This window comes from Ovis aries, chromosome 2, assembly GCF_016772045.2.
Source record: "Ovis aries strain OAR_USU_Benz2616 breed Rambouillet chromosome 2, ARS-UI_Ramb_v3.0, whole genome shotgun sequence".
NCBI lineage: Eukaryota > Metazoa > Chordata > Mammalia > Artiodactyla > Bovidae > Ovis > Ovis aries.
In genome coordinates this window covers 246,697,840-246,711,470 of record NC_056055.1, presented here as the reverse complement: position 1 = coordinate 246,711,470, position 13,631 = coordinate 246,697,840, and the positions used below count along the sequence as shown (strand labels likewise).

The 13,631-nt window shown below is 56.1% G+C and overlaps 1 protein-coding gene across 8 annotated transcripts in view; it reads right to left on the bottom strand.

The window, feature by feature from the left end:
• The window catches only part of TMCO4 (transmembrane and coiled-coil domains 4), a 110,473-nt gene that overhangs the window by 13,715 nt on the left and 83,127 nt on the right, over positions 1-13,631 (bottom strand). For all 8 annotated transcript variants that reach the window (XM_060410755.1, XM_042244689.1, XM_042244692.1 and 5 more), the window contains 2 exons: positions 10,814-10,931; positions 4,258-4,375 (listed from right to left, as the gene is read on the bottom strand). In XM_060410755.1, coding sequence (XP_060266738.1) covers positions 4,258-4,375; positions 10,814-10,931 — 236 coding nt within the window. The remainder of the gene's footprint in view (positions 1-4,257; positions 4,376-10,813; positions 10,932-13,631) is intronic.

Sequence of the window (13,631 nt, the reverse complement as noted above, 5' to 3'; positions counted from 1 at the left end):
TAATGTTACTATAACTGAGTGTCTATTTTGTGCCCTGGTGGCTCAGTTGGTTAAAAATCTGCCTGCAAAGCTGGAGACCCGGCTTCGATCCCTGGGTTGGGAAGCTCTGCTGGAGAAGGAAATGGCAACCCTCTCCAGTATTCTTGGCTGGGAAATCCCTTGGACACAGGAGCCTGGCGGGCTGCAGTCCAGGGGTCACAAAGAGTCAGACATGACTGAGCAACTAACCACCACCGTTGTGTGCCGAGACCTGGGCTAAGTCCTGGAAGTCAGCTGGCATTTCTTCTGGATCACCAAGATTCCAGAGACCCTTGACTGGATCTCTGCTCCCTAAGAAGCCGCACGAGGTGGTCCCTGGGGAGGCAGAAACCCCCATCTGCTGCAAACCAGTCCCCACACAGGAGAGGCTGAGAGAGCATCAGGCAGCCTGGCCTTCGTCTGCTTCATTTCCTGGAGATGCTCCCGTCTGTGTCAGAGCCTGACCCTGGCTCACCCCTGCTCAGGCTTGTCCTGAGGTCAGGAGCCTCTGCAGACCAGGTCTGTGTTCCGTGCCTGCCGCTGGGCTAATGCGGAGGGCTCTGCCCACGTGGGCCCGGCCAGGAGAAGGCGGGTCCTTAGGTCTCAGCCCTGAGCATGGGGCAGGCACTGCTTGCCAACAGCAGTCATGAGGACTCTGTTGCCAGCAACGTCTCCTCCAGCAAGAATTTTCAAGGAAAATAGGAGGGCGGCACGAAGGCAATGCTAATTACCTCTAATTACCCAGAAAAGGAAAGCACTGCTTTCTCTGATGCATCCTAATGCGATAAAGAGCTATTATTAGGCAGGAGCTGGGAGGCTGCCATGAAGGAATCTGAGCCCGGAGAGGAATCTCTGCAGCTGCTGGTTTCGGGGGCAGGGAGGCGGGGACTAGCATTAAAGGTGGGCCTCCTGTGCACCAAGCATCGCGCACACGCCCTGGAAGGTAGGTGGTAGCCCTTGTTTCTAGGATGCGGCCCCCGAGGCACAGAGAGGTTAAGTCACTGGCCTGAGGTCACACAGCCAGCACACCAGCAGCAGAGGTGGGTTCTGAGCCAGGCCTCCCTCTCATCGACAGCTGTGCTCTTCCCACTACATCCCATTCAGAGGCTTCCCAGGGCAGAGTCGACATCTTCCAAGGGCTCTGTAGCATTTCAAGGAAATTTTCATTGAAAAGGATATCTCAGCCACGCTTTTCGCATTTGATTCCTGTGGCAGAGGGAGACCCCTGGTGTGGTGGGGCACCAAGTCAAACAGGACAGAGACCCCTGGACACGGGCCAGCGGGCATCCGAGTCTGGTGGTCTCAGTCTCGTCAGCCAAGCTCTCTGCACTCCCACCGGAAGATGGAGCGCACAGACTCCGGACCTGCTTTCAGAGACCGGATCTACAACTCTGCTTCCGTGAGTCTATCCTCTCAAGCCTCGCTCAGTCATGTCTGACTCTTAGCGTAGCCCGCAGCTCCTGCGTCCACGGAATTCTCCAGGCAAGGATACTGGAGTGGGTTGTCGTTCTCGACTCCAGGGAATATTCCCAACCCAGGAATTGATCTGGGTCTCCTGCGTTGCTGGCAGATTCCTTACTGTCTGAGCCACCAGGGAAGCCCATTGTCTCAAGCCTCAGTGTTCTAGTCTGTGACTTGGGGATGCCCACATCCTACTCAGCGGGGTTGCTGCAAGGTTGATATCGCATGAAGCAAGTCTCTCAGGGGTAAAGATGATCTAAAGAGCTGACCCTAGGGGTTGAAGCTCCTATCTATCCTGGGATGACTGCCTCTTGAATTAGGAGTGATCAGTTTCATGGGTGGATGAGCCTAAAAACTCTTTTTATTCTTGGACTGACATCAGCCTCCAAAGTTGCCAGTTAGGAAGACACGGGGCTGACTCACTTGCCTTCCTCTGGTGGGTCAGGACTTGTGAGCCAGGGCCCTGGGAGTCTGGGGGAGTAAAGAGATAAGCCAGGACAAGTTGGCCCCCGCGAGATGGGGGCAGGCTGGGTAAGAGACCCAGGGGCCCTCAGGGCAAGGCCACGGCCCATGAGCTCCGGGGCCGGCAGTGCCTGGTAACATTGTAGTTTTACGTTTTTGTGCTAGAACCCCCTGTGCTCTCTTCAGGCCTCAGTTCCGCTTTAACAAACATGCAACCAGGGACTTCCCCGGCGCGTCCAGTGGTTAAGACGTCACCTTCCAGTGCAGCGGATGTGGGTTCGATCCCTGGTCAGGGAGCCAAGATCCCACGTGCCTTGCAGCCAAAAAACCAAAAGCATTAAACAGAAGTAACACTGTAACAAATTTAACAAAGACTTTAAAAACTGTCCACATCAAAAAAAAAAAATCTTTAAAAAGAAAATCAAAAAACCCCTAAAACCTCATGCAACCTGGCGTTAGCTGTGCTGGTGGGGGTCAGGGTGCTCAGCTTCCCCCACCACGAGGTGCAGTGTGTATGTGTGTGTTCGGGGGTGTTGTTGGCCAGGCTGCCGTTGAAACTGAACGGAGGAGCCAAGGCCATCCTGGGTACCCTTCCCCAGGGGAATTTTCAGATGCCCAGGGAGGGGCCTGGTCTGCCTGCTTTCAGACAGGATGGTGTGGCTGGCTCAAACCACGCTTATGCGGTACCTGGGGCAAGTGGTTTATGCTTGGGAAATGCTTGGCACTTGATAAATGGCAGCTGGTAGTGTAGTAACTGGAAACTGAAGCTCCTCTTCTTGTGGGACTTTCATCGCAGCGACTTCCCCTGGCGGAGTTTGCTTGAGGATGTAACTGCAGCCCACGAGCCTCCCCTTCCTCTTCCTGGCAGCTGGTGCCTCTGCCACTGGTTCCCACATCTACCCGACCAGGGGCGATGCCCACTGGCTTCAGACCTGGGCTTGAGTCCTGCCCTGCCATGCTCCTGCTGAGTGACCCTGGGCAAGTCCCTTAGCCTCTCAAAGCCTCAGAGTGCTCATCCGTACAGCGGGGTGTGGACACTGAAAAAGGCCCAGGGCAGAGCTGGGCATCTCGTCGGTACAAGCTATAATTAACTCTCCAGGACAGACATGTAGAGGGGGGACGAGGTTCCTGTAAGCCCGGAAAATGGATCTAGAAACCCAAATTAGGTCTGTGTGGCTGCTAGGGGGGTCCCCCCAGGTGGGTCCCTCCCATTTCCCAGCAAGAATGCCGTGGACCGTCCGCCCTGCTTAGTCTGAGATGTGGAAGAGCCCTTGGGGAGTATGTTTACTATGCGGACGGGCAGGCTCCACTTCTAGAGATTGATGGAGGAGGTCTGGGCAGCGGGGCTCCGGGATCTGCATTTTAAATAAACTCTCCAGATGAGTCAAAGGCCAGGGACCTTGGAACGCACTTTGCCTTCTGATGCAGGGGGTGTGGGTTCAGTTTCTGGTGGAAGAGCCAAGATCCCACATGCCTTGCAGCCAAAACACCAAACACATCAAACAGAAGCAGCACTGTCACAAATTAACCCCTTCCTCGCTCCCTATTCCAAGGTTTTGTGCGTGTGTGCTAATCACCTCAGTTGTGTCTGACTCTGCAATGTGGACTGCAGCCTGCCAGGCTCCTCTGTCCACGGGACCCTCCAGACAAGAATACTGGGGTGGGTTGCCATGCCCTCCTCTAGAGGATCTTCCGGGCCCAGGGATCGAGCCCACGTCTCTTACTTCTCTTGCACTGGCAGGCGGGCTCTTTGCCACTAGCGCCACCCGGGAAGCCCACCCCATGGTTTCACAGCCTGGCAGCCAGGTGTTCTCTTCTGGTCCAGCCTGAACACTTCCACGTGTATCCTCTGCTTGTTCCGGTTACTCTCCGGAGAAACAGACTGTCCTGACTAGTAATCTGGGCTCGGGGAGTGAGTGAGGGCTGTGGGAGGAGGAGTGGAAAGAAGGCAGTAATGTAGGGGCAAGAACATGGGCTTTGGAGGTTCAAATCCAGGTTATCGTTTGCGCGTTGTAGGATGGAAATGTTCCTGAGCCTCAGTTTCCTAATCTGTGAAATGGGGATAATGATGCCTGGCCCTGAGACCATGTGCAGGTTAGAGAGGACGTGTGCCAAGGGCCTGGGGGCATTGCTCTGGCACAAGCATGGTGCCTGTGAAAAGGAGTTACCGCTTCCCAAGTGAGTTCTTACAATCTCTTGTCTGGGGTGGACCGGGCTGGGGGCCTGTGTCCCTGGGACGTGGGTTGCTGGGCTGGAGTAAGATGTGCGCCGTCCCCACCCCCCAAAGTCAGCCCCAGGGGGCACGGGGGTGCTCACCACGGAGGACAGGTCCACGTTCTCCACCCTCCTGTCTTGCAGCAGCACAGGCTGCAGGCCGGCCACGCGGAGCCGCACGGAGGACGTGCGGTAGACGAAGCTCAGCAGCCAGTCCGCCCTGTGGGGGAGAGGACGCAGTGAGACGGGGTGGACATCAGCCTCAGGAGGGCCCGGCCCGGCCCCAGCGAGCCTGGTGGGATGCGCGCTTCTGCGGGAAACCGGGGCTTGCTGCGCCCAGGGATGGTGGGGGCAGCTGCAGGCGCCGATGCTTTGGGAGCACCGCCGGGCCTGGCAGCTCCGGGGAAGCCGCTTGGTTCCCTGCCGGCTCCCTGGGGCAGAAAACAGCGCTGACAGCAACAGACAGTATCTGCTGAGTAGATGACGGAGGGAACTGCATGCTGTTCTCCAGAAATCAGCATGAGGCTGGGAGGGATGCTCTCAGCTGGCTGTGGGCTTCCAGTTCCCTGGGGTGGCTGGGCCGGGGCTCCTGGGGAGGCCAAAGAGAAGCAGCAGACCTCTGTCTCGGGGAGAGGACCACGGGGGTCTAGGACACATGCTCTGCAGGCTGGGACTCTGGGTTTGGGGACCCCCCATCAGTCTGTGAACGGGAGGGACTGAGACAGGCCCAGCCTGCAGCCTCCTGCCCTCGGCCACTAGGAGGCCAGGGTGACCCCCAGGTGGGTCACAGCCCTGCAACACTCCTCCTCCGCTCTCAGAGGTGCTGTGAACCCCGTGCTCTGTACCCCATCACTCCTAGCCAGACATCCGCCCTGCACTCCGGAGAAAGGATAACCCCAGACCCTCTGCAGCCTGACTCTTCAGGTACACCGAGCCGTGTCCACAGGACGCCTGGTCTACAGGGTCCATGCAACAGCGTTGCCCCTCGAGCCCCTGCGCCCCGCCTGGGGTGATGCTGGGCCCTGTCCCCCAGCAGGTCTGTGTGCGTGGACACTTCTGTTCCCCCTCAGCATCCAGGACTGGAACTCTACTCAGCACATCAGGCTGTCTTTCGTTTAGGCTGAGTCTGACTCTGGTTTGCAGGGTCCCCTGAGTCCATTATTTCTGTGAGCTTGTTTGAAAGCAGGGTTCTCCCTCCCTGTCATGTGGGGAGGCTCAGCTGAGAGTCAGGGCTCCCTGCCCTGCCTATCTGACCACAGGCAAGGCCCTGAGCTGTCTGGGACCCACGGTGTGGCGGGCTCCCGAGGCTCCCTGGTAGCTTTGACCCTTCAGGGTCTCTGACCACATGGGTGCCTGTGTGGCACCACCCCGGACACCCCTGGAAGGACTGGGGTACAGAGGTGAGGGGCTCTCAACAGACCCTTGGGCTTCCCAGGTGGCGCTAGTGGTAAAGAACCCACTTCCCAGTGCAGGAGACATAAAGAGACGTGGGATTGATCCCTGGGTCAGGAAGATCCCTTGGAGGAGGGCGTGGCAACCCACTCTGGTATTGGTGCCTGGAGAATCCCAAGGACAGAGGGGCCTGGTGGGCTTCAGTCCATGGGGTCACAAAGAGTCAGACGTAACTGCAGCGACTCAGCATACTCGCATGCAGACAACAGGCCCGCCTGCACATCCCCGCTGACTCCACCATCTGAATCACCCACCAGGTCCCTCGGACAGAGGCCAGCAGGACCACGTCCCACATTCCCCTCTCCACCATGGCCACTGAGCACTGAATCCCCCACCCTGCTCCCCCAGGACCTTCTGCTCCCCCAGGACCTTCTGCTCCCCCAGGACCTTCTGCTCCCCCAGGACCTTCTGCTCCCCCAGGACCTTCTGCTCCCCCAGGACCTTCTGCTCCAGCTCTGAAATCAGGCAACCCCTCCCCCAGCCCCTCCCTCTCCTTAAACTCTCACCCGACCCCTGTCCTCTCAGAAGCTGACCGTGACTCCCCACTGTCCACAAGCTTTCTTTTCTAGAAAATTCCTTAACTCCCTCCAGACAGGAATGCTTGCACACCCCAATGGTTAGCCTCATACTGAAGGCCCAAGAGGGTGTCCCTCAGAATGATGGCTAACGGGAGAAGGGAGACTGATCCGAGCTGTTCTATCAAGTCATCATGAGACACGTGCATCAAACACAGGGTGTGAGGGAGGCCCCCGAAATGGTTCTGACATGGAAAGTCGTAAATGAGAGACTTGCCTGGGGTACAGTGGGTCAGAATCCACCTGCCAGTGCCGGGGACATGGGCCTGACCGCTGGTCGGGGAGACCCCACACGCCGTGGAGCAACTAAGCCCGAGTACCACAAGTACTGAGCCCGGGTGCCTGGAGCCTGTGCTCCCCAACGATAGAGGCCACCGCAACCAGAAGCCTGTGCCTCGCAGCTCGAGAGTGGTCCCCCCGCTCACCGCAACTGGAGAAAGCCCACGCCTGGCAACAAAGACCCAGAACAACCCAAAAGATAAGACAGAAAGGTCATAAACGGGCAAGGTCAGCGTCCTTCCTGCCCACGGTCCATCGTAACTATGACCACACTCTACTTAACAATGTTCACTGCACTTGTTTATACACACGTACAGATGAACTTCCCAGGACAGGGGAGCCTGGCGGGCTACAGTGCACGGGGTCGCAAGAGCTGGACGTGGCTTAGCCACGAAACAGCGACAGACAGACAGGGCAAGATCACAAGGCTCCACAGCCTCGAACCTGGGCGTCTGTCTCTCTTGCGGGGGCTGGGCCACCAGCCCTCATCTGGGACTGCATGGAGCTAGTCCTGCCCTGTCAGTCACCGGCTGTGTGCCCTTGGGCAAGCTGCTTGACCGTCTGAGGCTCAGGCTCGTCACTGTGAGTTTCCTCGCGGGGAGGGCAGGAGCACGCCCGAGGCGCCCTGAGCGCCCAGCACTCACCCCGCGAGTCCCGGGAGGCACTGGGTGCGATGACAGCCCTCGCCTGGGGCCTTCGCGGGCACCGTGGCTGCTCTTGCTGGGCCTACTCTTCCCGGGTCTGCCGGGCTCCTATCCGCCCCGTCACCATCAGGCTTGCACGTGCCCCCTCCGGGAGTGGCCCTGAGCCCCTCCCCCTGACATTAATAACCCCGTCCCCCCGGCGCCTGCCGTGCGCTCCCCTTGCGGCGGCGTTTGTTTCATGTCCTCTGTGTGTCCGTCCCTGGGTCTCTTCCTTTCCTGAGCAGAGAGCTCGATGAGGGTAGGGCCGGGCCCTAGACCTGCATCCTGCCTCCCGAGGGGAGTCGTGAACCCCCTTGGTGGGTGGGGTGCCCAGCAAGCCAGGCCTCAGTGTTCCAGGCCAGGCGGACGCACAAATCACACAGCTGGCCCTTGATCAGCACCACGGGACCTGCGGAAGGTTGTGCCTGGGGTCCTCGCAGGCCTGGAGGCACTTATGGGCAGGGGTCCACCCTCCCACCACCCACTCCTAACATCAGCCCCTCCCCACATGGCGCTGGAGCAGAGACCACTCAGGGAGTCCCCTGGAGCTCAGAATGAAACCCTCTCACTGCAGATGCCCCAGGGGTCAGGGAGACAGGCTCGCCTGAGTCCACATCCTGGCTCTGCTGTGTGACCTTGGCATTTGGCCCTCTCTGAGCTTCAGTGTCCTTGCAGAGCAACAGGGAGCAGCACCGCTCAGCCCGGCTGGCTTCCAGGGAGTGTGTGAAAGCACGCGAAGACCTTGCACGTTTTATTAATGTACATTATACATTTGTAAATGTAGACAGTCTGGTGGCTTCGGCCTGAAGCTCCCCTTAACCCCTCACTCACTCTCCCTCTTAAGTAAGTTCACCGCAAGTGAGGAGTCTCTGGGGGCCAGGAATGTGAACTCCTGGCTGCCGCTGAATTTAATTAAGAAACCACGGTTACTGTTTTGGTCTGTACATGCCTCCCCTCTTCTCTCCTTCCTCCTTCTCCTCCTTTTTTCTCTCTGGAGAGATGGCTCAGGATCTCACAAAATAACGGAAACCCAAGCTTATTAGCCTCAGGTTCTCAACAGAGCAGATGGGTTTAATAAGCTTCGGCTGCTTTCATACTGCACACATGCAATTTTAATTTAAGTCCCCCCCTTTGCTGTTTATGAAACACACCAAAACCGTCCTGTGCTGCGAGTATGCCCGTGCTGCTTACTGGGCACCTGCAAACTGCCAGTCCTCACCCCACACAATCTCTGTTAATCTTCCCAGAACTCCTGGGCAGGACGGTCTCTTATTCCCATTGTACAGGTAGGAATACTGAGCTTCAGATTTGCTTGTCCAAAGCCATCTGAGAGGTCGAGGATGGAGCCAAGATTTTAACCAAGGACTGTTTGACGTCAACATTGTGTCCATTCTTTTTCTTATTTCTGAAACTGCCTTTACTTAGAAGTCTCTTTTATAAATATATAAAGGTCTCTTTTATTAAAGAGGTAATATATACACATATGTAACTAATTCATTTTGCCATATACTTGGAACTAATGCCATACTGTAAATCAACTAGGTATCAATGGAAAAAAAACAACAACAACCCTCTTTTAAGCCCTCCTTGCAATCCCTGCCTACTCTTCACGGGTATTCACTGTTATTCGTGCCTCATGGTCCCTCTGGACCTCCCTCTTCATTTCCAGACACACAGATACATATATGTATACACAGAAGCTTCTTCTTTTATAAATAGGGTCATTGAATGTACCATTACCCTTGCTTTTTTAAAAAAAATTATTCCCTTCTTTGTGGTCATTTAGGTCACTGGGTTGCTTTCAATTTTTATAAATGGAGCTGCAAGGACCCCCTTTGTGCATCCATCTCTGTGCGTGTGACTATTCATGCAGGATCACAGGAGCCAGAATCTGTGGCGTCAGAAGACTGGCACACTAATCACTTGGATAGATATCGCCAATTCCCCCAAAGAGGATTCACTCAATTCAGCCACCACCAGGAGTAGACGACAGCGCCCATTTCACCTCGTCGTCGCCAACACTGAATGGTATTCATCTCAGACGTGCGCTGATGTGATGGATGATACATGGTATTTTCCCTACTTTAGTCTGCATCTATTTAATTTTCAAAAGTTTATTGACTGCATTTATTCCATGCTTATGTGTAGATATCTTTTGGCCATTTTCTCTTTATCTTTAAAAATTTTTTAGGCCACACCACGTGGCGTGTGGGGTCTTAAGTTCCCCAATCAGGGAGTGAGCCCACGCGCCCTGAGATGGGAGTGTGCAGTTTTACCACTGTGTGGGCAGAGGAGTCTCTGGACATTTTATTAGATTTTTTTTTTTATTGATTTGATCGAGCTCTTTATATATTATGGCTCTTTATCTTTGTTTCTTTGTTCTCTCTACCATATTCTGATGCTAAGAACTCAGCTTAGAATATGAGGGACAGGATTTGGGGGAGAATGGATACACGTACATGTATGGCTGAGTCTCTGCTGTTTACCTGAAACCACCACAGCACTGCTCGTCAGCTACACCCCAGTACAAAGTAAAAAGTTTAAACTCTGAAAAGGAAAAAGAATACAAACGATAAAGCCATTCTAATTGGTTGAATTCTGGTGTCCTGGTTAAAGCCCTCTATCCACGGCCGAAGATCATCTTTATCTTTAGCTCTGGACATGGGCTAAGTGTCAAAATGATAAAGACTTTCCAAATCTGTTCTATTCAGTGGCAGGTTCCACTTGGGATGGTTGGGCTTAGATCAAAACTAAAGTTAACTGGCCTCATGACTCAACTTCTCTGAGCCCCAGTTTTCTCACTTGTAAAATGGGATCAATAATACAAACCCCTTAGGGTTTTGGGGTAGGAGCTTCCCTTCCTCCCCAGTGTCCAGGGCGCCACCTTGGCCGAAGCCCCTCAAGTCCTTCTCAAATCCCCGGCCAGGACGCCTCCTTTCCAGCCCCACAGCCATCAGCCTTCGTAGCCCTCAGCTCCTGCTGAAGGATCTGTCATATGCTGTGGGTGCTGGGCCCCCCAAGGCTGTCATCCCCGCCCTGAGACGTTGCTCTGAAAGCCTGGACAATCCCCACTCCCTTCCTACCAAATAATGCACACAAGGGATTTCCCTGGTGGTCTGGTGGGTTAAGAATCCGCCTTGCAATGCAGGGGACATGGGTTTGATCCCCGGTCGCAGCGAAGATCCCACATACCACGGGGCAACTAAGCCTGCGTGCTGCAACTAATGAGCTCGTACACGACGACCAGAGGAGCCTGCATGCCGCAACAAAGACCCAGCGCGGCCGAAGAATAAGAAACAAACACAGCACACGGGGGCTCGCTAGTCAGCACTTACAGACCTCCCACCTGGGGCTCACCCTTTGCTTCTCAGTCTCAGCCCACTCCCCCATGTCCCTCTTGCCCCAGATCACAGTGACCAGCCTGGCCTCTCGAGTCATCCTATGAACTGGTCTTGGGCCTGACCCAGGGAAGTCCTCCTCAGGACCTGTCCCTCTCGTGCATCGTCCCATGGACACGGATGCTGCCCGCTTCAGAACCCCTGGCCTGGGCCTTGCTCCTTTCAGAACCAGTGCCCCACTGCTCCCTGAGATCCTCCGGGACAAGGGCCTGGACTCAAACATCTGTGTCCCCAGGCGACACCTCCCCAGGGACACGAGGTCTGGACAGACCTGCAGTAGCCATTGACGATCCTTCCAGAAACCACCTTCCGGAAAGGCTCCCAGTTCTTGGCTTCTCCGTCCACAGGTGCGCCCAGCAGGACGACGTCCTCAATGATCCCTTGGCAATCTGGAGAGAGACCCCAGGAAAGATCGTCAGTGCCCCTGGCCTCAGTGGGTCCTGCGAGGGACCGTCCAACAGCAGTGGAAGAAATGGATACAACACCCACATGCATGCAGATATGGACTCACGATTGCTCAGTCGCTCAGTCATGTCCAACAATTTACGACCCCATGGGCTGCAGCGCGCCAGGCTTCCCTGTCCTTGCAGGCGCAAACTCATTCGTGCACAGGTTCACGCAGACGCACACACATACTGCGGCTCCTGTTCACCGAGTTTCAGGCCCTAGGTCAAGCCCTCTGGTGCCTGCTCCATTCCTACAAGGCCCACACCCCGAAACTACCGAGCCTGTGCCCCACAGCTGGAGAAGACTGCCACAGCAAGACCCGGCACAACCAAGAGTGAATGAACGGATAAGCACACAGCATCCCCGTTTCAGAGTTAAGGGAAACCAAAGAGATCTTCAGGATCACGTGGCCAGTGGGCAGCACGGTCCAGGTGGGGACCCACATCTATTTCCATCATCCGTGAAACTCACAACTGACCTGGACTCAGATGGAGTGCTTCCCTTTAGAAGGCTCATGGTCCCTGGCTCGCTGCACGTGCCAGGCAGGAGACACCACAGCCTTCCTCTGCAACAGTCTCTGGGGGCCTGTACGGCCTGGCAGTAAGGCGGGAGTGCAGAGGAGAGGGGGGCGAAAGGGCATGGACCGGACGCGTCGGTGCTGACCTAGCGGTTCAGGGGATTTCAGGTGAGGGCTCCTCACACTGCAGCCCAAGGATGAGCGCTGGCCCGTGGGGTGTCCGTCCTCTCAGTGCAGAGCAGAGAAGCAGTGTCTCTTTGATGTCCCCGCAGACTGGAAACCCATGGCTCACACGCACTTTGAGAAGCGCCGCTCTCAGCCCACCTGGGTGCTCGTGCGCGCCCCGCCCCCAGCCACTCCAGCCGAGCCAGCTCTGCTCTGGCCTCCTCTCACTTGTTTACATCCGTCTCCTCCTCTGACCTCTGGGTTCAGGGAGGGCGGGGCTCCGGCTTGCCTTGGTCACAGCTGTGCAGCACAGAGCCTGGTCTATCCTTGGGGTTCAAGGGTGTGAATGAAGGAGTGAGTAAATACACGGCCACCCCCTGGGACAGCCAGTATACGCACTCTGTAGTTGCAAAGCTCTGGGTTCAAATCCCAGCTTAGTGACTTCTGAGCTAAGTCACTTCTCTGAGCCTACAAGTGGCTATGGTACGGCCTTGAGGGTCTCTGGACTGCACGGAGATCCATCCTAAAGGAAATCTGTCCTGAATATTCACTGGAAGGACTGATGCTGTAGCTGAGACTCCAATCCTTTGGCCACCTGATGCGAAGAGCTGACTCACTGGAAAAGACCCTGACGCTGGGAAAGATTGAAGGTGGGAGGAGAAGGGGATGACAGAGGATGAGATGGTTGGATGGCATCACCGACTCACTGGACATGAGTTTGAGTAAGCTCTGGGAGCTGGCAATGGACAGGGAGGCCTGGCGTGCTGCAGTCCATGGGGTTGCAAAGAGTCGGACACGACTGAGCGACCGAACTGAACTGAGGGTCTTTATGGGGAGAAGTCATGGTGGGGAAAAAGCCAGGGCGGCGAACACACAGCGGGAGCTGGCGGGCCCCCTGCCTGCCTTGCCCCACCTCCCAGCACGCAGCTCCTGCTTAGAGTCCCGCGCGCCCCTACACTTGGGGAGCCACCTGCTCCGTGTCATTCTTGGGGAGTGGGCCCTACAGGCACACCTCAGCCAGCCCTGCCTGTCTCCTGCTGAGAGACACGGGCGGCTGGCTTTCTCTTCCTGGGCCCCGGTTTCTAACCAGAGCGCATCTGGTTTCCATTTGAGCTGCGTGTCAGAGTTTGAGCAAGGGGTTCCGGGCTAACAGGAGTCTGAGAACCCCTGTGCTCCTCTGGCTCTGAGAGATCAGATTCCCTGGCACAGAATCCTGATATCACTCCTTGGCTTCCAGGGAGAGGATAATCTGGCAGAAAGATGTGAAACTTCAGGAAGCTGGTGGTTCATGTTGAATGGTAAAGATGACTCAGATACTCTTCCACCTAAGGGCTATTTCAGGGTTTGTGTTTCCAGCGAGGCTGTAGATTTTATTCTGAACCCTGCTCTTGGCTGCTGAGGAAACACGGGGTGTCAGAGGGGTGGGGGCGTGCCGAAGGTCACACGGGTAGTGAGAACACAGCTGAGCCTAGAACCCAGCACGGGGAGCTGCCAGGTCCTGGGCATTCCTCCAGCAGCAGCAACTCAGAGCGCAGCGATCACGGGGCGAGGGTTACCATCGCCCCCAAAGTGCTAACAGCTGTGGGCCAACAGCTGTGGGCCAACAGCTTTGCGCTCTCTCTGGACTGGACGCCAGCCACTCACACCTACCCGATGAATCTCTTCATCTCAGGAGCTCTGCTGCCCCAGGGGCCATCACCTGGCTGGCTGGGACCCCTTGTGGCCAGCAGTGGGATTGCGGCATTCCCCACCAGGTCGCCTAGGGCGACCGCCAGGATGCCGGGACTCCCAACCGACAGCTATGATGAACAGCAAAGAGGTAGCTGCCTTTTGCTGAACTGAGACTAGCAGCTGAAACTCACACAACAGTCCAGAACAGCCAAATCCAGCCAGGGCGGGCAGCGAGCCGGAGACATATTTACTGAAGCCTGGTTGAAAACTGGCTTGTTGAGACCTCCTC